The sequence below is a fragment of the Anas acuta genome, chromosome 1 (genome assembly GCF_963932015.1).
Source record: "Anas acuta chromosome 1, bAnaAcu1.1, whole genome shotgun sequence".
Taxonomy (NCBI): Eukaryota; Metazoa; Chordata; class Aves; order Anseriformes; family Anatidae; genus Anas; species Anas acuta.
The window spans coordinates 194,703,757-194,731,112 of record NC_088979.1 but is presented as its reverse complement, the minus strand read 5'-3'; the positions used below and the strand labels follow the sequence as shown (position 1 = coordinate 194,731,112).

General features: G+C 34.6%; 1 protein-coding gene across 14 annotated transcripts in view; it reads left to right on the top strand.

Moving 5' to 3' along the window:
- The window catches only part of CACNA2D1 (calcium voltage-gated channel auxiliary subunit alpha2delta 1), a 411,227-nt gene that overhangs the window by 201,778 nt on the left and 182,093 nt on the right, over window positions 1-27,356 (top strand). For all 14 annotated transcript variants that reach the window (XM_068669921.1, XM_068669927.1, XM_068669923.1 and 11 more), the window contains exon 5: window positions 21,182-21,226. In XM_068669921.1, the coding sequence (XP_068526022.1) occupies window positions 21,182-21,226 (45 nt within the window). The remainder of the gene's footprint in view (window positions 1-21,181; window positions 21,227-27,356) is intronic.

Genomic DNA, 27,356 nt, shown 5'->3' with positions numbered 1-27,356 from the left:
AGTCATTTATTATGCCATTATGACTTGTTCCTTCAGAAATAAAAGCAGATGGTGCTTTTATGTGATTTTGCTACCAACCTAGACTGTTTGCACACCCTCTAGCATCATACAGGCACAAAGTTAAATGCACAATGCTTTTCTAAAGTGTTCTGTTCCAGTGTTCTTCAGACACTTAAACATGGGCTTTCTGCAATGCCCTCCCCCCCCCAAAAAAAAAAAAAAATCAGATAAAAGTGACTGGCTTTCAGGAATGCAGAGGGTCTTGGATACAGCATGAATGCTTTTAATTATGCTGTCTGCTCAGGCACAATTTCTAATACGTGGTAAAATACAGAAGGCCTGTTCCATAGGGATGCAATAATGAGAATGCTACAGGAACCTTTTCTGCTTTCAATAGAAAACAAAGCCTGCAGGTTTCATGGACTCTGTGCAGAACAGTGTGAATAAGGTCAGATGCCCCTTCTAATCATACAGCTTCTTACTGAGCACACTGGCCCAGTAAGAAGCACATCAACACATCAACAACATTGTCTCAACTTCTTGTTTTTATTTTTACCCTTTACTTTCAGTAGGAGTCATTTATACCAGAGAAGCTTCTGGTCTCATCAGAATTCAATGCCAAGGAAAGAACTCAAAGTAATTTTGAAATGTGATTTTGTATTAATGTCATGGCTCAAGAAAAAGACTGTAGTTAAAAAAAAAAAAAAAAGCAAAGCAAAGCAAAAAAAAAAAGCATTTGGATTTATAATAAAGTAACTGTGAACCAAGCTTGTACTTTACTGTTTTGAAATTGGCTGAAAACACTGTGGACTATATAATAACCTTGACATTAGGTTACGCAATTAAATTTCAAATAAATGTATTAGGGTTCTTATAATTTAATTTGCTCCATTTTTGCCAGAAGTAATCTTTCTTCTCTTCTCTTCTGGCCTACTTTTTAGAAAATGCCTGTTCAAATTAGTTTGCACACAGATCTTTCTGATAAACTTAATTTTCACTGGAAAATTCATTCTCCTAATGGCTGTGATGGCATATGGAAGATATACTGGAAAACTTCCTGCAGATGAGGGTTCTTACTGATAGCCTTTCTTCTGACACTTCTGATAGCATTATGAATGGTCTGCATCATGCTGTATGAGGTTTATTTCCTTTTTCAGGACTTGTTTTAGGGTGATGAAAGCCGTTCCAGCAGCACTGCACATAAATAACTATAGAAAGAAATTACTTGGGACAGTCTCTGGTTCTAATGAGTTCACGATCAATGTCCTTGACAGTCACATTGCAGCTGACATAAGTATTTTTAGGAGTCTGACAGATATAAAAATCATAATGGTTTTCAGTGGTTTGCATTGATAATTAAATGTCAAGATAATTTTAGTAATGACTAATTAAATTACTAAAAAATACAAAACAATTCAAAGGATTATTAATTAAGAATACTAACGAAGAATACTGAATGTCTTCTGAGTAAAAAAAAAAAAGGAAAAAAAAATCATTAACATTGGATTGCAATATGGGTTGTTTTCTGATTAAACACAAAGTCAATTAAAATATCTGAACTGCAGTTTCCCTCAACAGCCCTAGAAGAATACTTACATTAGAAAAGTATTAAGTCTTCAGAGAATAGTTGTGTGAAGGCAAATCCAAAGTACTTAGCTTCAGGCAGACAAAGAAATGCCATTCTTTGCTTCCTACTCCATCAGCATTGCACAATTCCCTAGCTGCATGTACAGCTGGAGAAATAAAAACTACTTAAACGTTTTTAGATTAATGCAGTTACAAATCAGAGGTACAACCCAATATTGCTAAATGAAACAGCCTTGTCAGTTTGAATTTTCCTGTGTATTGCAGAATGAAATGGTGGTATTTTTGACACTTGTGATGGTCCAATTACTTTGCTGGTGCAGAGATGCATGAAAAAAATTGTGTGCATGTGAATTGGAAGGAGGAGGGGAGAATTCTTTATGAAATAATTGCTGTTATTCCCCAAATGAATCTTCTACAATTACATTTGATACCACATTTGATTGCATTGCAATGGTTGGTTAACTAAAGCAATTTTGTTTCCAGTTGGGTTGCAATATTAATTGTACTTACACATGTATAAACATAAGGGATTTCTCATTTGTATTTTAGCGAGGAGAGTCTTTATGCATGGACTATTAGCATCCTCTTACTTATATGAAGACTGAAACTCAGACTTTTAGGAATTAATTATCATATTAAAATGCCACATGAAAAATCCTTTCAATATGCCTTATCTTTTAAACAATACAATTTTATGTTCTTCTGTGTAAATAATGATTTCCTGAACCCTGATACTTCCAAGACAGCATTTCCTGTGATGTTAATGTATAGCCTTGTGTTTGTGGCCTTAAAAGTAAAACAGGAAGTCATAGAAATAGTACTTTGGGGTTATGAGTTTTTTTTAATCAACATCAGTTGTGTAAAATTGTAGTGAAAAGTTGCTCAGCAAAGAAATGAAAGATAACTGATATAAAACAAGTCTTTCATAACAAGAGTTGATACATAGGGGTGACCCAAGAGGTGACCTGAAGGAGCCGGGCAGTAGTAGGCAGCTCATGACCTTTACTGCAGATCAAAGATTTTAGATTTCAGGACTGTCTGTAACTTATCATGGACAATAAATGGACAATGCAAAGCATCTTTGCATCCTAAAAGCTTCAACTGGAAAACAAACAAAATAACTAATTTTCTAGTGTTAGTATTGATTCATTCTAGGGAAGCAGTTTATTAAAGATTGCCATTTGAAAGAGAGATGCTCAGAGAAGGTAACAAACAAGTATTTTTTTATTTCTCTAATATCATCAAAGAAAGGATATAGCTCTCTTATGGTTTGTATCTCTCGTTGTCCTCTTCAGCACAAAGGACATCCATGGGGAATTAAAATGTTTAGATTTGGCTCTAGAACTGGGGTGTAAAACCCGTTCCCACAGGTGCAAACTAGGTGTGGGATCCTTTCCCAGTAATCTGTACTTAATAATTCTGTGAAAGTTTGAACAACGCTAACGATGGGCAAAGTGTCAAAGCTGTCTGTATCTTGACACAATGTTCTGATCCAAAACACTGTGAAATAAATCTTCCATTGATTTTGATTAATTTTGGATGAGGCCTCACACGTCTAAACCATATGTGACTTGGAAAAAAATATGTGGAATGATTGATTTCAATTGACAGGCAGATGGTAAAGGTCTTAGGGAAGATGATATTTTCTTCTCTGAAGGGCTGTGTGCCACCTTCACTTATGTGACATATAGCTTTGATTTGTGCATAATTTAAATTAAATGTGCCATATCTCACTGAAAGGAATGAAATACCTTTCTTCCGTCAGTGATTGTTTGGACTCTGACATCTTACCACTCAGGGGACAGAGCTATGTGTGTGCATCGTGAGGTGAAGAAGGAAATAAGAATGAATCACTTACTGAAACTGTGTGGTTTCAGGGTTTGTTCTGATGTTTTTCTGATACTTAGTGCTCACACCTTTTTGATCTGTAAAAATGCAGGGCAAATTTTGCAGGAACAAACATTTCAGCAAGTTTTCACCAGTGCTTTCTCAAAATTGGATAGGAAATACAACAGTTACAGTATTTGAAGAACTGACCTTACATTCCTAGGATTGCTGGAATTAGTAAGAAGACATTCATCTTAATGTACAAGTTCACTGTGAACAAGCCTGTCCTGATGCCTTTCTGGAGGTTTCTAGGTTTCATCAGATGAGTGCTGATTTTTTTCTACCATTCTATACGGGGAACAGGATCTCACTGTCGCCTTGTCTGTCCCCAGCATCATGCCACTAATGTTCAGGTTTCTTTTCACAAGGTCTCACTGGTGCCCTCTGGTTTACAAATTTCTGGAAGACAATAGTTGGGTATAGAAACAAGGGGAAAAAAAAAAAAAGTAAAAAAAAAAAAAAGACAAAAACAACCTTTAAGGGTAATTCCTCTCGCTAGCTTGCCTGGAGTTTTCCTTTTATAACTTCCTATAGTCCCTCAGATGATTCTGAGTCTAAAAATCATAGAATCATAGAATAGTTGGGGTTGGAAGGGGCCTTGAAGATCACTCAGTTCCAACCCCCCTGCCATGGGCAGGGGCACCTCCCACCAGACAAGGCTGCCCAAAGCCCCATCCAGCCTGGCCTTGGGCACTGCCAGGGATGGGGCATCCACGGCTTCTTTGGGCAACTTATTCCAGTGAACACTTGAAATTCTTCAAGTGAAGAATTTCTTCCTTATATCTAATCTCAATCTACCCTCTTTCAATTTAAAACCGTTACCTCTCGTCCTTCTTTTTATGTGCCTTTTAAAAATTTCTTCCCATCTTTGAAGTACTGGAAGGCTGCAAAGGTCTCCCTGGAGCCTTCTCTTCTGCTGAAAAACATGCTTTTTCAGCCATTTCTTATTGGAGGGGTGCTCCAGCCCTCTGATGATCTTTGTGGCTATCCTCAGGGCCTGCTCCATGTCCCTCTTCTGTTGGGGGCCCAAGAGCTGAATGCCAGATCTGAACACAGGGCTCCAAGTAGAGTCTGATGAGGGTAGAGCAGAGAGGGACAATCTCTCGCTCTGCTGGCTATGCTGCTTTTGATGCAGCCCAGGATGCAGTTGGCTTTCTGGGCTGCAAGCATGCACAGTGGGCTCATATATAATTTTTCATCCACCAAATCATAGGCTTCTTATAAAATCTGGGTTGTAACAGAACAGTTCTTCTATGCCTTTGTTTAAAGAATGAAGGATCTGTCTTTTGGGTTAGCATGATTAATCATTTGAACACTTATGGCTGTTGTCTTTATTTTCATTTTTTCCCCACACAATAGGAATCTTAAATCAATTAGGAGCTTGATAAAAAAAGCTGGCAAATAGAAGCTTTACAATCAAAATCAAGATTATATGTAGGCAGAGTTCTTAAACTATAGTAGAGAATTTCTCTGCTATATCTTTTGGTTATTTATCATCTCTTAATATTGTTATGTTGAATATAGGCGTGCATAATTTTGTAATACAAAACTTTGAAAGAATCTCATGTGGGCAGCAGAGTACTTCAGTGGTAGGGAACTATCCAAAAAGGCTCTTAGAATAAAGAGATGAAACACCTTCAATCACTGCAGAATCTTTCAAGCACTATATTTTATCTGAAAAATCAAATATGGTAAAAGACATCTAATACGCTTTTTACTTATTTACCAGGCAGCTCGTTTAAAAAAAAAAAAAAAAAAAAAAAAAAGCTTCTGAAAAAGGGATGGAGGGAAGAAACTGGAGGAAAGGGGAAAAAAAAGGTGTGATTTCTCATTAAAGCACCATGTATGGTATGCATGCAAATGCATTAATGCCATCTTTTTGCATGATTCTTTAATGCACTTTCCAAACAAAAATCTTATTAAAGGCAGGATATGCTATTGTACTCAATTTATTAACACCCTGCAGGTTCTTTAGTTTACAATAGAGAGGTACAATATGTTAAGAAAAGCTTTCTGCATGCTGCTGTTGTGCTTATTTTCTAAGAGACTTTGCTGAATATGTAACACAGATGAAGCTAATTAGTTTTATGATTCTACATTTCACCTTCAAATTCAGTTGCTAATTTAAATTTGTGATAAATAATTCTTACAATTGCTTTACTATCCTAGGTGAATCGGTAAAATAATATAATAAGATTTATTTTAGAAGGACTCTGTTTTCTTTGTCTTTAAACTTTTTTTTTCGAATATCATCTCTTGAAAAATAATGGTGTTTTTCTTCTTGATCTATCTTTGCCAGTATAACTGGGCTCTGACTAGTTTCTATTATCTCCTAGGCAAATTCTGTATGTCAGTTCCCCTCATTCCCCACTACATTGGTGTTGTCCTGATCTTTTTTTTCTTTTTCTTTTAATTGCTGAATTTAAGAAATGTGTTAATGTTTTTGGGAAAAGGAGTATGAACTTAATCCTACTAATTTTGAATTACTGATTGGAGGATATTTTTTTTTTGTTTATAAAGGAAAAAATGCTATAACAGAACATGCACAAATGGAGCAAGACACTAACATTCAAATATGATTTTCCATGATGGAGGCAGACTTCTAAAATATATAGAAGTTCAGAAAATATTACAAAGTTTAGATTCTTACTTCAGAGACAGAATGCAATTCATAATAGGAAACTTGGCAATTACTCTTTCTGATTTCCAAATTTATTTAAAGAAAATTATACCCAAAAATACTTCAAAGTGTTTAATGTCAAAAAAGAATAAAAGCATACAGATATGGGCTTGGGACTGTGCATATTATGTTATATTAGCTTTTCTGAAATTCTGAGATAGGTGGGCTGGATTTTTTTTTTCTTGAGCAGAGGTATTTGTGTTTGTCTTCACTCCATTGCCCCCTGTTTTTCAAATGACAAATCCTCAGGAGTTGTGCAGGCTTTGATAACTTATCTTGTTCTTTTGCCACAGGATTCTTTTAAGATACTAGATGAAAATTCAGGCTGTCTTTGTCACAACTCATCTTTAGAAAGAGCAAAAGGAGCTGAAGTGGTACTTGGAAGGCTTGGGTATTTAAAAGTTTGTAAAAGCATTTTCTAGACATTATGTACCTAAAGTATAGCAAAAGTTGATGTTGTAAGAACAGTGGCTTATGCAGTATTTGGAAGCAGAAATGTTTTGATGTCTGTATTATTTTGCAGTTGGTATAAGTGTTAATTCAAGCTTCATTCTGAATTGATTTAAAATACTCTAAGAGCAATAGTCAATCCTATTTTTAAGAGATGTGTTTTGCTCAAGGGGTTTGGGAAACCTTATCCTTCTATCCCCTGTGCATAGTGTACTTCTGATTTTTCATAAAATTTAAACAAAAGGTGAAATTCTGACTCTTCTATGTCTTGACAATAATGAGTAGCAGTGCAAGTAATGGCAGGTATTTCTGAGGGCTTGCCACAGAGCAGGAGATGCATATAACATGGAACAGAGAGACTCTTCAAAATGAGCAACATTATTCTACATCATGCAATGAAGCAATAATAGAATTCTGCTTGATTTGACCAGAAATGTGGCCTGTGCTAAGTGTTTGTTTACTTTTCTACAGTTCCCTTTTTCTATCAGCTATGAGCAAATCAGGACTGCATAAATACATACACAAACAAGTGTAGGTCTTGGTGGAGGGACATTAAGTTTTAGGAAATCTTGACAGCTTTTGGCCAACTCTATAACTGCATGTAATTTATGTCTTCATGGAAGATGCTATCACACTATTTTCATTTTCCCATTTGGTAGTCACAAACTATACTTGCAATGAACTACTCTGTATTTTAACTGCCTTGAAAATATATAAAGATATGACTATTCTAATCTGGAGCAGATCTTTGCTTTTAAACATGGATGAATAACCCCTAATGAATAATTAATTCAGCTAGGATTCTCTTCTTAGTCCTGTGAGATTTGCTGCTTCTCTAGAGAGGAACTTCAGTTTTACATTTCTTAAGAGCTACACATGGGAACAGTGAAACTGAGGAGCTTGGCACTATTGATATTTTTCAGTGTCTGCATATAATTCTGGTATTTTTTCCTGATAAAACTTTTTATGCTGTGTGAGTGATTATTTTTTTTTCCACTTAAAAAGTGAAATAAAACTTCCAGCCAAAGTTTTCTACCAGTCTGTATGATCTTGTGTAAGCAAGTTTAATTTCACCCAATTTCCTCTTGCTAACAACTTCACTCAGTGCAGTCACTCTACAGTTTCCTAGGAAGGGCAAGTGCAGAGGGAGGTGCTGGTCTCTTCTCCCTCGTAACAGAGGACAGGACACATGGAATGGCACAAAGCTGTACAGGGAAAGTTCAAATTGGACATTAGGAAAAATTTATTTGTTGTGAGGGTGGTCAAACACTAGAACAGGCTTCCTAGAGAGGTGGTTGATGCCCCATCCCTGTCAGTGTTCAAGATGCATTTGGACAATGCCCTTAATTGTATGCTTTAGCTTTTGTTTAGCCCCGAAGTGGTCAGACAGTTGGACTAGATGATCTTTGTAGGTCCCTTCCAGCTGAACTGTTCTGTTCTGTTCTCTTCTGTTTTATTCTACTAATTTAGCTGACTTCTAGACTTCAAATACTATAAACTATGCATTGCTGAAATAGTAGGCTTGCAATAAGACTGAAATACAGTCTTGCCATACACTTCACCACTCAGAACATTTTTGTTTCAACTTGTATAGGCTGGCATTTTTCAGTAGGGCTGTGTTACGTCAGCAAAGGGTGTTACTTTGTTTTGTTGAGGGATACCAACAAAAGAGCACACAGTCTGGACTAAGACTTTTTGAGTACATCATCTAAACATTTGTTAATTGCAAATGATCATAGAATTACAGAATAGTTTGGATTGGAAGGGTCCTTAAAGATCATCCAGTTCCAACTCCCCTGAGAGTATTGTCCAAATGCTTCTTGAACTTCGGCAGGCTTGGTGCTGTGCCCACTGCCCTGAGGAGCCTGTCCCAGTGCCAAGTTGTGCAGATTTAGAACTAGCCATTTCCTTCTCCTCTGAGTTGCTCCTCTGGGCAGATTTGGGAAGAGCTGGAAGAAACAGGAAGAAATGGAACATTAAATCAGAAGTTGTCAATAAAGATCCAGGGTTGCTACTCCTGCTGTTTGGAGCATATGTGCAGCCTTGGGCTGAAACTGGTTTTAAGGGAGGGAATGTTTCCAAGGAGAGATTGGGGTTCTCTGAATCCTACTGACAGCCAGCAGTCTGTTTTTACAATGATTTGGTGCAGGCAAAGTGGACTTTGAGTACATTTTGCAGCCCTTGCAGTCTAATGAGCTATATAGCTGTCTGCTGTGCCTGTACCTAGCCTGGCTCTGAGGGTATGGCTGCATTTTTATAGAAATGAGTGCACTTAAATATCAAATATATACAAATAATATACAAATAGACAAATAATACCTGATGTCATTAGATGTCAGTTTCTAAAGTTTTTTATACAGAGGTGGAAGTGAGGGGAACAGGCATGCAGTCAGCAGCTGTATCAGGGAGCATGGAAAGCTTCTAGCTCGTTTAGAAGTCTGTTTCCTTAGTTCTTTGCAGTTTGTTGGCATAAGCATCAAATTAAGGGCAAGTAAAAAACCCTGTTGTGGTCCATGGAAGAAAACAGAGATAACTTTCAATTTCATGCGGTTGTTAAGACACAAAACAAGAACTATAATAGCAAGACATTGATACAGCTCTTAAATCACAGAGTTCTTCTACATGAATTCTAGCATTCCAGTGTAATGTATCCAATAATTAGGAAGAAAAGTAATTATGTTTTGTGATGTAGTCCTTTTTCTTGTAGTGATTAACTAGAAAAGTCTTCATCATTTTATGTTAAATAGCAAAATGAATGACATTTTACAGCTTCTGGGTTGTCTCATGCTACTAAACTGCTTCTGAAATAATGTGTACTCATGGATCTTTGCTTTATTGCAGTGACTCAGTGCAAGACATGCACAAAATAGATGTCAAAGCTGCATAATTAAATTATGATTCCTTCTGTTCTTTATTAATTAGGTGAGCATGGGATATTTCTTAAGCCTGGTAACTGCTGTCCACAGTTGTTTTCCTTTAAGACATCAGAGATATAGCAAAATCATTTAAAGTAGAATCTTAATGAAGAGGGTAAGATTTGTCTTGGTAAAAGCACCATTAATATACTTAGAAGTCCATATGGTAGTCACATTTGTTATGTCTGAGAACCAAAGCAGTCTGAAAAGATGACATGAAATGCTTTCAACTTTATTACCTTTTGTAAAGGTACTTTCTGCACTTAGAAGGAAATGGAGAAATTTGGTTCTTTTTTTCTTTAATCTTCATGCAAGCTGTCTAAGATAAGTTATTGCTGTGATTTAGATACTATATATCTTCTATTTGTATATTTTACATCTCTGTGGCTTTTTGTGGACAGACTTTAGGCTATTGAATTAACCAGGTAAAGAATTCATGCAGGCAGGGAATGAAATCAAATTCTTTTAAAAATTTTATTTAAGAGAGATCATTACCTTCACAGGTCAGTGTCAGGTATATATGATGTGGTCCACAATTTGGATTAGACTTTCATAATTTAGATACAAACTCCTGTGTTACACAGTATTGTAATACTAAGCCAAATATACTGTGTGTTTATTTTCCCAGCAAAAATATCAACATTATAATTTATTTGTAGTTTAGTTTTTACATATGTAAAAAAGAGGAAAGAAAGGGATGCAAAAACCCCTCAGCCACTGCTATTTATGCAACTATCCAAAATATGAGCTTTTTTTTTTTTTTTTTTTTTTCTAATACAATGAGATTCTTAAAAGAGATTAATGTTATGTGTGGTTTTGCTTGGAATTTAATCCTAATGGCTTTGTGTAATACATTCCTTGCCATATACTATTTCTTTATGATAAGATAGAAGGTATTAAACTCATTTCAAAATCTCATGTCTTCAAGTTTGCCCAGTGCATGGTTTAAAAAACATATATGTATGTATATAATATAATAATACATAATACATACGCACACATATATAGGTATAGATAAAATATATAATATGTAAATATTATATACTATATATATAAGTATATAATACGTATAGATACAATATGTCATTTCCTCTAAGGTTCTTTTGCAGATTTGCTGGCATTGGAGAGCTGTCTTATTGTCTGTATTTTCTGTACTTCCTGTATTTTAGAGCAAGAAATGTAAATAGTGTAGCCTAGTTCATTCCTTTGTAGCACATACTTAAGTATGAATTCAGAACACCAATGCCAATGTCCTGCAAAGCTGATGTCCAAAAAAAATTGTTTAACTAGGCTCCTGTACTGTACTGGTCCCAGTATTTACAATCTAGATAAAATCTACAATCAGTTTTGGCAATTTCTACTTTTTTTTTTTATTAGTATGTTCTTTCATCAACTAAAGAAAGTAATGCTGAATAAATTAAAATAAACGTACTTTGCTGTTTTAATTAAACAGATTGGATAGTGTGATACAGAGGTTAATTAGCTGCTAACAAATTCATTTAATTTTCCCACCTGGAAATCTTCTTTGTAATCAATTGCATTTTGCGTTATAAAAAGAAGTCATTCTCAGTTGTTTATGCTTTTGGGGAATTTACTATGATGAGAAGATTAGAAGTTTCCTGAACATTTTGGAAGAATATATTTACCAAAAAACAAAATATATTTGAAAGATTTTTGTCTCGTACAATCATGTCTAGCCATCCTGCTTTTGACTTACAGGAATGGAGTGAAAAATGCAAGATAGTTATTTGTATGTCTTTATTATATATGTAGCTAGTTCTTTTAAACAAAGTATCTGCTAAACTTTGTTATGTACACATGCATGTACATAAGATTCTATTTCTTTTGTCATTCTTTGGGGAAATAGTAAGGATATTGAGGAAGGTTTGACTGGTAGAAGGAGAGGGAGAAAGTGATGTTCTAAGTTGTTAACTTTTGTTATTTGTCTACCAGGGTAGTTCAAAGGGATATTATGAATCTTTCTTCCCAAAGAGGAGTGGATTTTTTGAAGGTTGAGAGTACAGTAGCATTATTCATAACTTCCCATTAATATATAATGAAAAATATGTTCGTACTGAACCTGTTCTAGAGGATGTTCTATTGACTTCAGTGAATTTAAGTTCAGATTGAAGTAAAATGTTTGAAAAAGTCCTTGGACATGGACTGAAGAGAATTGTGTGAAAAGTTGATGGTAGTTGCCATGCTGCCTCAATATCCTACTTTTCTTCCGAAAATATATATAAATAAATAAATATCTGGAACAACTATTCTAAAAATTCAGTGAAGAGGATTTAAGCCATGTCAACACTGTTTTCAATTGGTTGCATGATTAGAAAATAGAAAATCTTACCCTGCTCTACTGGTTAATATGATTTACATCAGGGAATCCTGCCACTGCTTCTTTGAAGAACTGAAGCTTTATTAATGTCTGTCACCTTATTTTTGTCACATAGAGCTGTTTTACTGAATACTTCCTTTTGGAGGTGGAAATAACTATCCATTCCAAGGATTTTGAATATTTTTTTCTTAAAATCATACCTTAGATGTGGCCTTCCTGACTGGTAGCTTGGCTATTGAGTACACATAAAAAAGTAAGCAACATGAAAAGTAAGTACACATGAAAGTAAGCAAATAATACTTTTGTTCCTACAATTAATTGTTGCTTTTTACTTAAGTAAAAACCAACACGAACAGATCGTTGCTAGGAAAACAACTGACTTTCCCAACACTAAGCCTCTTGCTCTGTTTCACCTCTCCCATTAAAGTCTATGAGGGAAATTCAATTTTCAGAATACAGGTAAATTTCCTCACTTTGATCTGCTGAAAATGCATAAATAAACAAATAGAAATAAATACCTATGAAACTTGGAAGTGTCCTGCTGCCAAGTGATGCCCATGCTATTCTCCCCAATATTTTATAGACTTGTGGTGCTTACTAAACTTACTGTTCTCAGAAGAAGTAAGTAAAACAGTTCTTTATGGAAATGTTTACTTCATTGTCTAAGCTATGTAAGTGTAATTAAGCTACAGCTCTTTTCAGTAGCCTGCTGCTGTCAGTATCTGCTGCGTAAGGGTTTCAGTTCAATATGAAAATGAGCAGTAACAGCAGGTATGAGGTTGCATAGAAAGCTGGGGACAGGAAATTTGGTAGTTTTAGGTACAAATAAATTTATATTATCATGTCCAGTGTTTATTGGAAGGAGAAAAGTACTCTGTAAAAATTGTTTTCTTAAGAAAAGGAAAGTCTACAATTTGAATTAGTGCTGGAAGTCTTGAAGATACTGCCACTATGTATCATCTGGACATTTGGACATCGAGGTGCTTGAGCGGGTCCAGAGAAGGGCGACGAAGCTGGTGAGGGGCCTGGAGAACAAGTCCTACGAGGAGCGGCTGAAGGAGCTGGGCTTGTTCAGCCTGGAGAAGAGGAGGCTCAGGGGCCGACCTTATCGCTCTCTACAGATACCTTAAAGGAGGCTGTAGTGAGGTGGGGGTTGGCCTGTTCTCCCACGTGCCTGGTGACAGGACGAGGGGGAATGGGCTAAAGTTGCACCAGGGGAGTTTTAGGTTAGATGTTAGGAAGAACTTCTTTACTGAAAGGGTTGTTAGGCACTGGAACAGGCTGCCCAGGGAAGTGGTGGAGTCACCATCCCTGGAAGTCTTCAAAAGACGTTTAGATGTAGAGCTTAGGGATATGGTTTAGTGGGGACTGTTAGTGTTAGGTTAGAGGTTGGACTCGATGATCTTGAGGTCTCTTCCAACCTAGAAATTCTGTGATTCTGTGATTCTGTGATCTACAGAGTTAGTTTTTCCATTTTGTGGATACATAAAAGTTCTCACTCACCAAATCTGGCACCAAAAGAAGGTGATTAATAGAAAAGTAAAATATATTTGAATTTCTTTTTAAATATAGGAAGAAAAAAAAGTCTTTTGTTGTAGGAGTGTTGTAACATAATTCTGAAAGGATATAACTGTAAAATTATGTGGTTTTGGCATTTTCCCCCATATACAATCCATGTGATGTGCTGAATTGGAACTGTACAGTGGTTAATGTTTGGAAATATTTTTGCATAATAATGCTCATGGCTTTGCTGTATATTAAAATCTCCTTGAAGAGGTGTTTTCAGTTTGACTAACTAAAGCAACAGCCATTCTGTAAGATAATCTCTGTGAGATAATGTCTGAGGGTAGTAGCAAAATGGTTTTATGTCATTGAATCTTCAGTCATTAAATACTCATGACGTATTTGTCCTTTGATGTTTCAAAATAAAAACTAATAAATAAAATAAAAACTAACTAAACAAAATAAAAAAGCATATCACTGGTTGATATGCTTGGCCAGTTTAGTCCACTAGTTGCACTAAAAAATATGAAAATCGCCAAAGTTAGAAACAATTAATTCATAAAGATAAACCTATCCTTACTAATGTTATACTGCCAGTTACCTTCATGTCCAGCAGAACTGTTTTCTGATTACAGGCCATTGAGTTCTAGGATGACATTATGCAGAAATTACTCATTTAGTGTGTTGCCTTATCAGACCCTGTATAGAGTCTGTATAGAGTCTGATCTGTATAGAGTCTGATTCAGGTGCTTGTTTTTCCAACATTTTCTCATCGACATAAGGGTGGTATTCCATTTAACCTGACACATTCAACCAATTTTGTCTTTTAATTCTAAAGCCAAATTGAAGTTAGTCAAAAGTTTGTCAAAACAAATTCTTAATGTTTTCAGAATGTATCATCCCGACAGCTTGAGTAGTCCAATGACAGTTATATAAAAATTGTTATGGTGAAAAATATCTAAAGATTGAGGAGTTTTGTTTAACATGGAAAAGTTTTTGTTATTCTTTACTGGCAGAGTTTATGTAATAAATTCTACAGATATGAAGACAGGTGTAGTCATTTTAGTGCATTTTATGCTGCTTTTTGAGGTTTTGCACACAACTTGATATGCATGACTATGCATATATGAGTCTGTGCGAACATGCTGTATATAAACCAACTTCTTACTCAGCTTTACTGATTATAACTTGTACAAGACAAATTACATCAAGCATGTTTAAAATCAACATACAATTGGATACTGTCGCAGTGAGAAAAAGAACACAGGACAATAGCTGCAAAGACATTAGGAGGAAATTCTTCATTGTGAGGGTGGTGAGGCTCTAGAACAGGCTGCCCAAAGAAGCTGTGGGCACCCCCGTCACTGCAGGTGTTCAAGGGCAGGCTGGGTAATACAGATGCAGGGTACTTGCTCTAGGAATTGGCTCAGTACCGAAGGAGAGCTGGTTCCACTTCAGTGCTTGGCTTTCCCGGTGTGTCAGACATCAGCTTGGCAATGTTTCCATATGGTCTCTATTACTGGTTGCTCTACAGACAGGCGTTGTCACGGGCTGCCAGTCAAATTGGTCTGTTATCGTAGTTTACGAGCATTTCTTGTGTTCTCATGTCATCCACTGATGCATAGCCTGTACCAAGGCTCGTTACTGCCCTTGTCTGTGCTGCCACGTGTGTCATGGCTCACCACACGCAGCCCATTTGCCTTGTGCTGTTGGCTGTGTCTCTCACTGTACTCGGTTACTCAGTTCTTGATCTGGGCAAGGCATGCTCCTGTGACCTGTAAGTATCAAAAACAGTAATAACATAAAATATGATCTATTTGTAACAAGTATTTACTGGTAGAAGTATGTTAATATTTTCCCAGCCGTATGGCAGTAAAATTATAATGATCTGGCAAAATAACATCTCTCAACTACGTCCAATATCTGCAGGAAAACAATTCAAATATATTTTGCATTTCTTAAATATATTCCATCTTACTGTATTCACAAAATTTTCTGATTTGGTTTTATCTTCACTGTATAAGTACAGTTTCATCTTCACAGTGTAAGTTTTTGAAGTTTAGTTGAACCATTTACATTAAATATATTTCACAAAATGTATTGGTAATTATTGTGAGAAAACAAATATTGGCTTTGTGACATGGTATCTTCTAATTCACCAAGAATTCAGAGCTGAAAATAATGCAATATTATTGCATTATTATGCAAAAAAATAATGTAATTTTTCTAAATAAGAAAGAATTTTAGTCCACAAGCCTTATAACTATACAGTTCACATAGCCAGGAGAAGGGAAGAGAAGGTGAGAACTGAGATGGAGTCCATTCCTTTTGCTTACCTGATTCAATATATTTGATAGGAGATGGCAAAGTTTGATTTAAATATATTCCAGAGGAAAAGGAAATCAAACTGAGGTCTTTCATATTATCAGTATGATGCAATAAAAATGAAAAATCCAGCATCCAGCTTCTACTTCTCAATGGAACCTGGAGGGAACCAGTGGAACCTAAATGAGGAACCTAAAACCAGGAAAGCAATTGGTGCTCTTGAATTTTCTGTGGAGCACAATCACCAGACTTGGAAAATAGCTTTCACTACACCATTGTGATTCAATTGTCTCAAGTTGCAGGGGTGAGAGGGTTCAGTTTATGGTTTCTGCTATTGGTAGGGCACCTCTGCAAACTTTGCAGAGGTGCAAAGCCTGTGTTTCTTCAAAGGTCTGTACGGAAACAGAATAGTAAAGCATCTAGAGAATAGTAAGGGTGAAAACTCAGGTACTTCCAGAATTTTAGATTCTTCCAAGTTTAGACATCAATTAATTTATTCATGATCACAGCATTTAAATGAGGTGCCTAAGCTCTGTTCACTGTCCACCCTATAATGTTTGGGTCTCGCCTTGAATTAAAGTCCTTCAGAATTGGCGTCAAGGACTTGTAAGTGCATTTTTTTTTGTACTGTATATTACATTATATATTTTATTTATAATCTGTGTTTGTAGATCACTTTTACCTGATAAATTATCCCTTTATGTTAAGGGTGTATGTTTTAATCACACTCAATCTAGCATACAGATTATTAATAAATAGCTCAATTGTTCTGATGCATCCTTGGATGGACAGAATGTGTTCATCTCATGTAGACTGTCTATAAATTGGGAGGTTCCCAGACTGCTAATCTCAGTGAAGGAAAAAAGCAAATAAATGCTGAATTAATTGATCTTCTCATCTTTAAAAATACGGAGTATTCTATGACAAAGAGCATGCAGCACATTTAATCCTTCGTTATGTTATCTCCTGTAATCTTCACCTTCATTTCCTTATTCCAATTATTAGTCCCAGTAGAATCTTGAGAAAAGCCATTTACACAAATCCAGATGGAAAAGGCTTATAATAAATCACAGTGCGGACCTGGAAGTTTTTAATTATTGTATGGAATTTAATATTGTGAGAAACTTGTTCTTAAAGCAAATGACATTTCTGGGAAAAACGTCTAACCCAAGTGAGTCATTTGCCGAAATTATGAGTGGTAGGGAGAAATATTATATAGGAGGACTGGGACATTGTTGAATTGTTTTACATTTGTCAAATCTTTATAAAAAGTAGTTTGATTTTTTTTAAGATCTTGTTTATAAGTCCTGTTTTAAATACAATTTCCAACCCATTTCTTACATCCAATTTTCAGACATAGTAGTTGTTAATAATTTGCTATTTTTCTGGATTTCGTGCTCACTGTAAAGACAGGAGGTAAGTTGATATTCCTGTTCATAGAAACAGAAGGAAAAAAAAAAGTTATTAGCTGGTAACTTATTTGTTTTTCATGTGCCTTTTTATCTTACGTAAAATTATGAAGCTGTAATTAGAGGTTGTAGTAGTCACCATTCTTTCTTTTTTTCCCCATTTGTAGGGTTTTATTCTGTAACATTACTCCATTTGGAAACAAAAGTACTTTTTTTTATTTGTGGTAGTCTACATGAGCTTTCTTTTCTGAAGAGTCTAATTGTGCCTTAAGCTGCATGTCAGACTATATAAGGGATTAAACTAAAACTAGATAGATTATTTGTTGAGGATTTATTAGGCTGGTTTTAAATCTTAATTATCCTAAAGGTATTAGAGTGAGCTTTATTGTTTTTACACAGCTTTATGCAAGGGGATACAAGACAGTGTTAAAGCAAATGGATTTTACCAGCACTTAAGGAAATATTTTTTAACATTGGCATTTATACTAATTTCATCCTCCAAGTGTTCAGCTGATCAGTGTGTCTACAGAAGAGAAAATACAACATTGTATTTGGTATTCTTGGTAATTATTGGTATTTTTATTGCTGCATACTCAGCAGTAAGACTCCTAGTTCTTTCCCTGGTGTTCTGTGTCTTTTCAAAGTATTTGAGACTAAATTGTAATTTTAAAACGTTCTCCAAATTTGTATGTGTAATTTTCAGCACATAATTTTAAAAATAAATAGTCAAAAGTGAAAAGACTGCACATCATTCTCCTTGAAGGAGAAAGACTAATGAAGTTGCAACCAAATAAACAATCTTTAGAAATAGTTGGGCTTAGTGCTGAGCTGTAACTAACTGACTCTACATGCAGATGCTAGCATCTGCTTTTGCATTGTTCATTTACAAAGCTGTGTCCACCTCTAAGCAGTACTTGTATTTATGCATCCAAAACAAGACTATACATTGCATAACATCAATCTGAAGGAAATCAGAAATATGTTTGATACATGGTTTGATTTTTCTTGTTTTTTATGTCGTACCTGCAGAACAGAAAAATCCTTGTAGGTATCACTATACTAGCAGGTTAACTGCAATACCAAGGTGTTTTTATACACTGTCTGGTTTGGGTTGCTTTAGCACATTCTGTATTAAAAACCTAGAGATTATGGGGAAAATTTTGTTTTAAAACAATTAAAATGATTGAATTCATCCTTAGTTTTGTATTTTTAAATGTGCACTGATAATTTTGCAATACTATATATTTACAATATAATATAAGTTACTCTTCTAAAAGTTCTTCCAAAGTCATTCTTCCAAAAACTGAGCTTCAGGCCTGTATTGCTAAATTTCTTCTTTCATGAACAGAAGCAATAGTGAGTATTTACATCTTTCTCACAGCATTAGGAAATATGACATGAAGGGGAAAACAACAGCAACAACAAAACTAACCTAGGATATTTACATTCTGTTTTAGGCTTGTTGAAAAAGTGTGCAGTATTACCTGATGGCAGAGTGGTGCCGAAGTGTTTAATAACAGGAAAATTCAAATTATATGTGTCAAGGAATTAATAAATAACTAAACTACTTCTTTGAGAACCAGCAACAGAGCAATTTGTTCTTGCCATCCTTAAGTGGTTAAGTTATGAAAACTTGTCCACTAATGGTATAATTGATCCATGAATCTAATTTGTGAACTGTACAGCACTCAGGGTGTTGTAGTGCTGTGTGTTTTGTTTTCTGTAGTAAAAGCAGTGAGATATGACCAATGACATTTTAAGTTTATGCATTGTGTAGGTAGTATCTTCTTGCAGGACAATGAACTACAAGATGTGTAGTGTAACAAAGTATCTAATCATAATGGGGGGTATTTAATTAACTTGTAAATATATCATGCATCTGAAGCATAAATTTTTAATAGATATTTTAAAATTTTTGTTTAGTCCAATTGAAGTAGATAGCAATGCCATGCCACCTTAAATCAAAGTAAACACATAAAAATATAAAAGAGGGAATATAACTGACAGTAGAGAATTGCTTTATCTAAGTAGGTAAACATAATTGTACACAATGTTAAAAATCCTATGCATTAAGTGATTCTATGAGAATGTGTACTGTGAATATGAGAAATGGGAATGGAGTGGGGAAGTAAATTGCTGTCTTCATTGTAAGTGCATGAGAGAACCTAATAGAATTGTGCTTACAGGAAAATGTTCCTTTTTAAAGTGCAAACACTAATATATATAATACCCAGATAAATATGTCTGTAATACTTTTTATTGAATAATACTTTCGTGAACAAAATTTGATATGGAAATACTTGCAGAATGGCTATAATGACATAAGGAGGCATGGTGAAAGGAATATGCATTTTTCTTTGCCTTCTGAATTGAAACACTGAAAGATCTTTATTATTTTATTTTTTTTTTTAATTTAACAGATCGTTGTGTGATCAAAACACACTGCTCAGGGTTGGTTCTTCAGCAGTTTAATTTTTATTTATTTATTTATTTAGTGAAATTAATCATACAGATTTTTGAACAGATACTAGTATTTATAGAGTTGTTGTTGTTTTATACAACCATGTATAAAGTAAAGAGGATTCCAAGGAAATTGAATCTTCTGCCTCTTTCAACTTACCTGAAGGCTTGCACAAGCTTTTCATGACAATCAAGTAACAAGTGGTGATGATTACAGGTCATAACAAACAATGGAAAGAATTTCATCCTATGTCTGTAACACATTATAACTTCTGGCTTAGTTACCCAGATGCTGATACAAAACCCATTGTCTTATAGAGAATAGAACAGTGTTTTGGTGGAAAAGGGCATTTTGACATAAAAGGAAGGAGGATAAGTTTATGTTAACAGCATTCACCTGGTATTGGCATTTAGCTCATCTGTGATATATTTCATGTTTGCATGTCAAAAACATCACAAAGGAGAATGAACGATATCATTAATTATGAAGTGAGAAGAAAAATCATTTATAAAGGTGAAATGCATTAAATTGCATGCCACAAAACTTTTTAGTGCAAGTAATAATTATCATTGGCTTGCCCACTTGAAAAATGATTACTGAAATCATGTTTCCTGTTGGTATTCATACAAGAAAATGGAAATTTGTGGTGAATTTTTTGATTACATACAAACAGTCTAAAAGTATTGCTTATAACCAACAGAACTGAAAATATAAATTAAGGCTATTTTCAGAGATTACCATCCATTGCCAATTTTAAACAAGCTGCTTGGCATGAAGGAAGGTAGATGCTGCTGCTTTATTTACAATTAATGGGTCTTAAAAAAAAAATAAAAATTACACATATATCTTTCATAAAAAAATGAACATGACAATTGCTTTCATTCAAAAAAGTATAACAAAAACTATAGGACATACTATAGCACTTATATTTATTGGAAAACTATTACAGTGAACTTAAATCTTTACGTTTTTTAAATGGTTTAGAAATGTTTCAAGGGAAAACAAAAACATAGGAAATACCAGAATTTTTGAACTTCAGTATATATGCCAAATAGATTTGCTGCTTTACTTGATAACAATCTTACTGATTTGGTAATAAATTTGTTTGAATTATATGGTACCGTGTTTCCTATGTTCTATTGTACACTACAGACTCCTCTGTGATATGTTTTCCCAAATTTTTATTGTGCTTTGGGGGGTGAACAAAACAATAAAAAGGTGTGCAACGAATACTTAACCCACTCAGCAATACCCATGTGTTGAATCTGTTGCCTGCTAGATTTTTTTTTGTGCGTAAACCACCTAATTGTATAGTGAAATCTTTATATGTCTGTAAATGAAACAGTTTACAGTAGTCTTTTATAAGCTCTGGACTTTATCCAACACCATGTGTACTTTTCTAGCTGTTTGTATGACTCATGTAACTTCTAAGGGAAGAAATATCAAATTAATGAAGTTAAACATATGAATGGTAAATGCAAAGTCTGATTCTGTCATGTTTCAAAGAGAATCCATAAAGAATTGCAAGTTTAGCTTAAAGTATATTTTAGTGCAAAATGTTTCTAGTGAATTTAATGCACTTCTTTCTAAACTAATAGATTTACTTTTCCTTTTCTTCTTTTACAGAATAATGATATAATCTATTACAATGCAAAAGATGATCAGAATGATGTAAGTAGTATGTTTCTTTTTTTCATTGCCTAGAATCTCAGAAAATTACGGGATTTAAAAGATTAATAAAACATGAAAATCAACATATAGATATATTGCAGGAGTAAGAAACCAAGAAACTTAAAAGCGTCTTTAAAATTTCCTTGAGAGACAAATAATATTTTATGTTTCAGTTCTAAAGGTCTCACTTCCATCATACAGTATTCTGAGTTACTGTGTTGGAAGAAAAAAAAGGTTCTGACAGCAGAATCATTCACCTTTTGAAATGTAATATAATCCTAATTATAGGATGATAGAATCAAAATGATAAATGTAAATAATTTACTTTACTCTAAGGGAACCATTTTCTGACCCTCTATTCCAAATTCATATTATCTTGTTCTGTATTCTCTATAAGAATTATTCTTCATGTGAGATGAAAGCAGATGTAAAATGCTAATGAATAACAAATTTCATGCATTTTGTGATCACTCATATGAGTGAAATAAGATTGGGAACAATTGGAAATCCAGTCTCAAGTTTTAGAGAAAATGTATGTTATTTCAATGTCTACTAAAACTCTTACTTTAAGTGGTTTGAAGTTTTCTATCTGGCTTTACCTATTAAAAACTTTGATGTCTTCCTGGGAGAAGGCAAATTATCTTCACCTTCACTTGAGATAATACAACTGCTCATCTTCATTATAGATTTAATGTATAAAACCATAGAAAAGATGTTGTAAATGTATTAAGCAGAAGTGCCAGCATGCTTCATTTGCACTTTTTAATCAAGTATTCTTTAGAGATTGATGGCATCGCTATTGTAATTGATGCTTCTGCTGTAAGGCAATTAAAGAAGGTGCATATATCATGTCAAGAAAAATTATTTGATATGCTTACACAGAATTATGAGTACTGGAATTCAGATACCACAAACAAATCAATTGCCCCAGGTTTTTAAATGTGCATGCTTTAAGTAAAATTCGATAAAATGAGCCTTAATCTGAAAGATTTAAAAGATGTTTCTTATGATTGAATTCACTGGGATTTGAGGTGCAAATCACTTCTGAAACAGGATTTAATTTACAAAGCTTAAATATTAGCTTTTGAGTGTAAATGTATAGTATAACAATGGTGGGTTATGGTATGAAGTAAAAGAGCCTGCTATGTCTGCTGTGATGCAAATGGTATTGGGAAAAGTCTTGAGGAGACTGCTTCTATGATATGAATTCAAATTTGTTAGGCAAAGCAGGAAAGGGAACACTGCTCTAGATTTTACTCATTTTCATTGACTTTGTTCCAGACCTTTTATTTCCCCAAAGAAACACAATTTTATTCCACACGAAGTCTTGTTTGTATTTCTGTGTGTTTTGTTTTGTTTTGTTTTGTTTTGTTTTATTTTATTTTATTTTATTTTATTTTATTTTATTTTATTTTATTTTATTTTAATTATTGGAATGAAGATCATAATACTTTTTATTGTTGAGTTAAAAATAGTTCCTTGTTTCCAAGGCCAACCTGTCAATAAACAAGTAGTACTGTACCATTTAAGCTTTATTGGCTTTCTGATCAGATGTTTTTTCTGGCTGCACTGAAAACATGTTGTGACGTAGGTAGATACCATTAAAAAGCTTCTAATGGTATCTAATTACAAGTTCTAATTACTCCATGAAAATGAGACACGTATATAATAACTAATAACTTGTTGGTTCAGCATTTCTGTTGAGCGCCAGACTTATTAATTCCAGAAAAAAACATACTGTAATTCTTTTTATTGCTGTTTAGTAAAGCTAAACATTTTTTAATGATGCTAAAAGTTATCCTCCTTAAGCTGCAATATAGATGGCAATTCTTAAAAAAAAAAAATCTTATCTATGTTATAGAAAAAGAACATTTCACACATGTAGATTGGATCTCTTTAAAAGGCCCAATAAATATTTCAGTAAACATTACCATGCACCTCCTAAACAATCTTTAAAGTACAGTAAAGTTGAGGCTGACCATGTAATTGAAGAATAGGAAAATCCAAGAACAGTTTTTATTTTAGTTGTATTTTTTTTTTTTGTATTTTAGTTTGTATTTTAGTTGTGGCACTTCCTTGCAAGTAGAGTGAAGGTTTGCTTATTGATGATTTGCATCTCATTAAGGTGGTAATAACCACCTAAGTACTTTCTGATATAACACTTTGAGAGTTAAATTATGTGTATTTGTATCTGGGCTATTGCTGTGATGAATAATATAATTTCAAAGGAGAGGCAATACGAACGAGATGGTCACTAATCTATTACTGAGTTTTTGCTTAGAAAACAGGCTGCATCCGAGTCTAACCTGTATGTTAACATTCTTCTCTGTTCTTGACTGAACAACAACTTGGCTTCTATTTTCAGGTCCTTTTCTTCAAACTTCTTATCTTCCATGACTTTAAAATAAAATTGTGTGATTACACAACACTGCTTTCATAGCTTTTGTTGGTTTGTCAAAAACATCTTCTACAGAGAAACATGCAAGTACATCGGAAGGCAGAAAAAAACTTTTAAAACAGTTTCACAGAAAGAGAGGATTATGCTCACAGGTATAAGTGATTGAACTTAAACCTTGATTTTAGTTTCGCTCCTGCATTAGAGGTGACTTGGACCACTTTTTTATTTCTTTTTTTCTTTTCTGTGGAAACCTGTAGTGTCTCTTTTCACTTTCTTGGTCCTCATTCCTAAAGAGGAACTTGTCTTTAATGGGTAAAACCCATTTACTCTGGTTTACTTTAATTGATTAATCCTACTACAGTAGGATTCTGTTGGATTTTGTATAATCCGATAGGTCTGGTTTCAAAGACATGTTACTTCCTTTCTGCATGATTTTTAAGGCTTTACATATATTTCCACACTATTTTTTGGTTAATAGCATTAACGACAATTTCTTGTTTCGTATGCAACAAGATTTAATATCAGTGCACTTGCTATGTGCCTGTGGTCCCTTAAAAAGTTCTCAGTTTTATTGATACATTCGCCATAGATTTTTCTGTGGACATTGGAGTTCTATTTCTAGTTTCTTCAGAATCCAGCAAGTTTTACTAAAAATTGGTGCCAATTCTTTTAAAACCCTTCCAGTCCCCCATATAAAAAAAGAGCTAGATCAACAGCTCTGAACATTTAGTTCCCTATTGTTCTGATGACAAGAAAATAAAATGTCCCACTAATATAGCTTAAAATAGATAGGCTGTTGGGCACTTGTGAGTAAGGAAGCTGTTCATAAAGACTGATTTCACAGAATCACATTTCATCCTAGAAAGCCAATCTCTTTAGGCTGTAGTCAACAGAACTGGTATACAGCACATAAAATGATGCTTTTGCTCTAGATTGCCCTTTAGAGTAGCCCACCTCCATCAGCCAAATAAAGAAAGGGGAGGGGAAGATTAGTCCTCCTGTAGCTAATGGTAAACCCACAGCAGGGTCTCTAACAGCTTCCATCTGGACTAAACTGTCAACAAGATGATTAAGTAGTGCTGTGTTGGAGCTCTGAGGGTACTAACAAGCCCTACTAGCCCTGAAAGTCTATACATATATTACCTTATGTATACTTTCTCTTAAATGGTACCAGATCTTTTAATTATGGAAACTTTTTAATGAATGTTTCTGAAATGGGTGAGGCAACTTAGGTGGCACATTTTTTTAGAGACAGAGATTTTACTGGAGTCACCTCTGAAACACTGGTTAGTAAAACTGCTGCTGCCATCCATTTTTTAGTATCTAATAAATTCATACTTTCTGTTCTTTTATGCTGTGAGCCTTTATGTAATCACGAGACATGATAGTATCTTTTTCTGTAAGAAAAAGTAGAAATAACTAGTAGCAACAATTTATTTATTAGGATTATATATCTAAGCTTAAGGTAGTCACTGTGTTTACCTCTATTTGGTTTATTTTGAGTTAGGCGTCCACCACCTAAAGGTCAGCTGAATCGCTTCTAGACGTGTGTTTCTCTCTTTTGACCAGGTTACTGTAATGGAGCCTTTTAAATCTTAACTCTTTGATGCTGAAGAAATTCATCTTGCAGGTCGTGCCTTCTAGCCTTCATTTGCCTCCTTTAAAATCATAACTTTACCAGAGGAACAATCCTCTAACTTGAATTGTTAACATTCTTCAATGCATTTTGCTTCCTTTCTTCTTGTTTATGAACCACATTCAGAAGATCCTCTCTCTCATTTTTCACCTGAAGTTGAGATGAGCCTTTTTGAACCTAATGACTGCATTTGCTTGGACTTTAAAGAAAAATAAGCATGTGAAGACCAATCATTTTTGGCCTTTGGATTTCTTAGACTCTCAGATAAAACAATCAATTTGTAATCTCTTAGTACATCAATCAGTAATATACCTTTGTGCTCTTTATCATACAGCAGCAATTAGATTCTACTTGCTCATTTCCCCCACAGTGCTGTAATATGTGAGCACTTCATGATAATTAATGGGTTTTATCCTCACAACAAGGTAAGAGGTATTATATTCCCATTTTTCATATCACATTGGAAAATAAAGGCAAAAATTGTAATTTAATATAGGCCTCTCAGGTTTTCACTCACTGTCCTATTCCCCAGAACCCTTTCAGTTTGATATATTGCAGTCTGTGTCATGCACTTTAATTTGCAGGTGTCAACTACTTGTGTCATCCAACTCTGTACAAGTGATGTGGTGCATGTATTGGACAACTGAGCCCAATCCACATTAGGATGCCCTTCTCCGTAAATTTTAATATTGCTTTGCCTGTTCCTCCTATTTTCCCTTCTTGTCCTTTGTGCTCCGCCCTAGTTATATTTATCTTTACTTCACTGTCTACTCCTCTCCTCTTTTTCATACTGGTCTCTATTTTATTATGAATGATTTTGTATTTTCTTTATAGAACCTATCTAAATCGAATTTGCCTGTTTTCATTTGTTCACCTTGCCACTATGCATTGAAATGTTCAGTTGCTTAATTTTCATCCTTCCTTGATGAAGGAACTTCTCTCTGATCTTCTCTTTGCATCTTGTTCCTTTTCTACCTTGTTAGTGAATTTTCTTGTCATATTTTTATAAACTCCTTCCTGTACAAGAAAAAACAACCTAAGGAAAAGCAGATTTTTTTTTCTTTCTTCCTTCCTTCCCTCCCCCCCCTATCCCCCCTCCCCTCTCCGCCCTCCCCCAGTGATTTAACTGAAAGAACTAAGTATTACAAATATACAAACAAATGTTTCTTTAACATTAAAGCAGTCATGCCTCATTGGAAGTTTACTGCACCTAGGTCTTACTCATTAGGCTTTAATTGAGAGCTGACAGATGTATCTCCTGGCAAGAGCTGTGTCCCTACTTAGCACCATTGATTTATTAGAGATTTCTTTAGTACAGTCCCGTGTTAGATTGCAGTTTTGATTAACAGCGGTATTCCTTGTGCATTGATCATGTATTAGTAAGTAGTAGCACATTTTATTTTTATGTTATAGAATTAACACGAAAGCCCTGGAATTACAGTTCTCTTTGGAGCATAAGTACATGCACAAAATGTGAATTAACTCTGTAATTAAGGCCAATGTATGGGTTCTGGAGTAAACAGGAGCGTGTCTATGGCTGTTTTAAATATGAAAAACATTTTTTTTGTTACTTTATGTAATGCAGGGAAAAATCCTTTAAAAATGGTATGCTGACTTTGCCTTATGGTTTAGACAGCATTTGTACATTAGTGACACCTTGTTATTTTTGAATAATGTTTGAAACATTAGATCTCCTTGAGATTACAACTGCAGCATAAACACAGCTATCAAGTCCTTCCAAATAGTAATGATGGGGAAAAAAAAAAAAAAAGATATATCCACATCAGCTACTGTAAAACTAGGAAAGAATGATTATGTTTGAATGAATAATCTCCAAAAATTTCTGGTGCATTTCACATGCCACAGTTTTGGCCATACATGTATAAAGTGGAATGCATCACACCGAAAACATAGACAGTGATTGTAATAATATTTTTTCTTCTTCTTTCTAAGTATCTTTTTAGAAAACCCTAATCCTTATTGGGAAATGCAGGTCAGCTGTAACTTGTTCTCCTTCCATCCAACAAATATCTACATTTTAAAATGGAGAGCTGAGACATGAAAACAAAAAGCTATCTGGATTCTTCACTCTACTA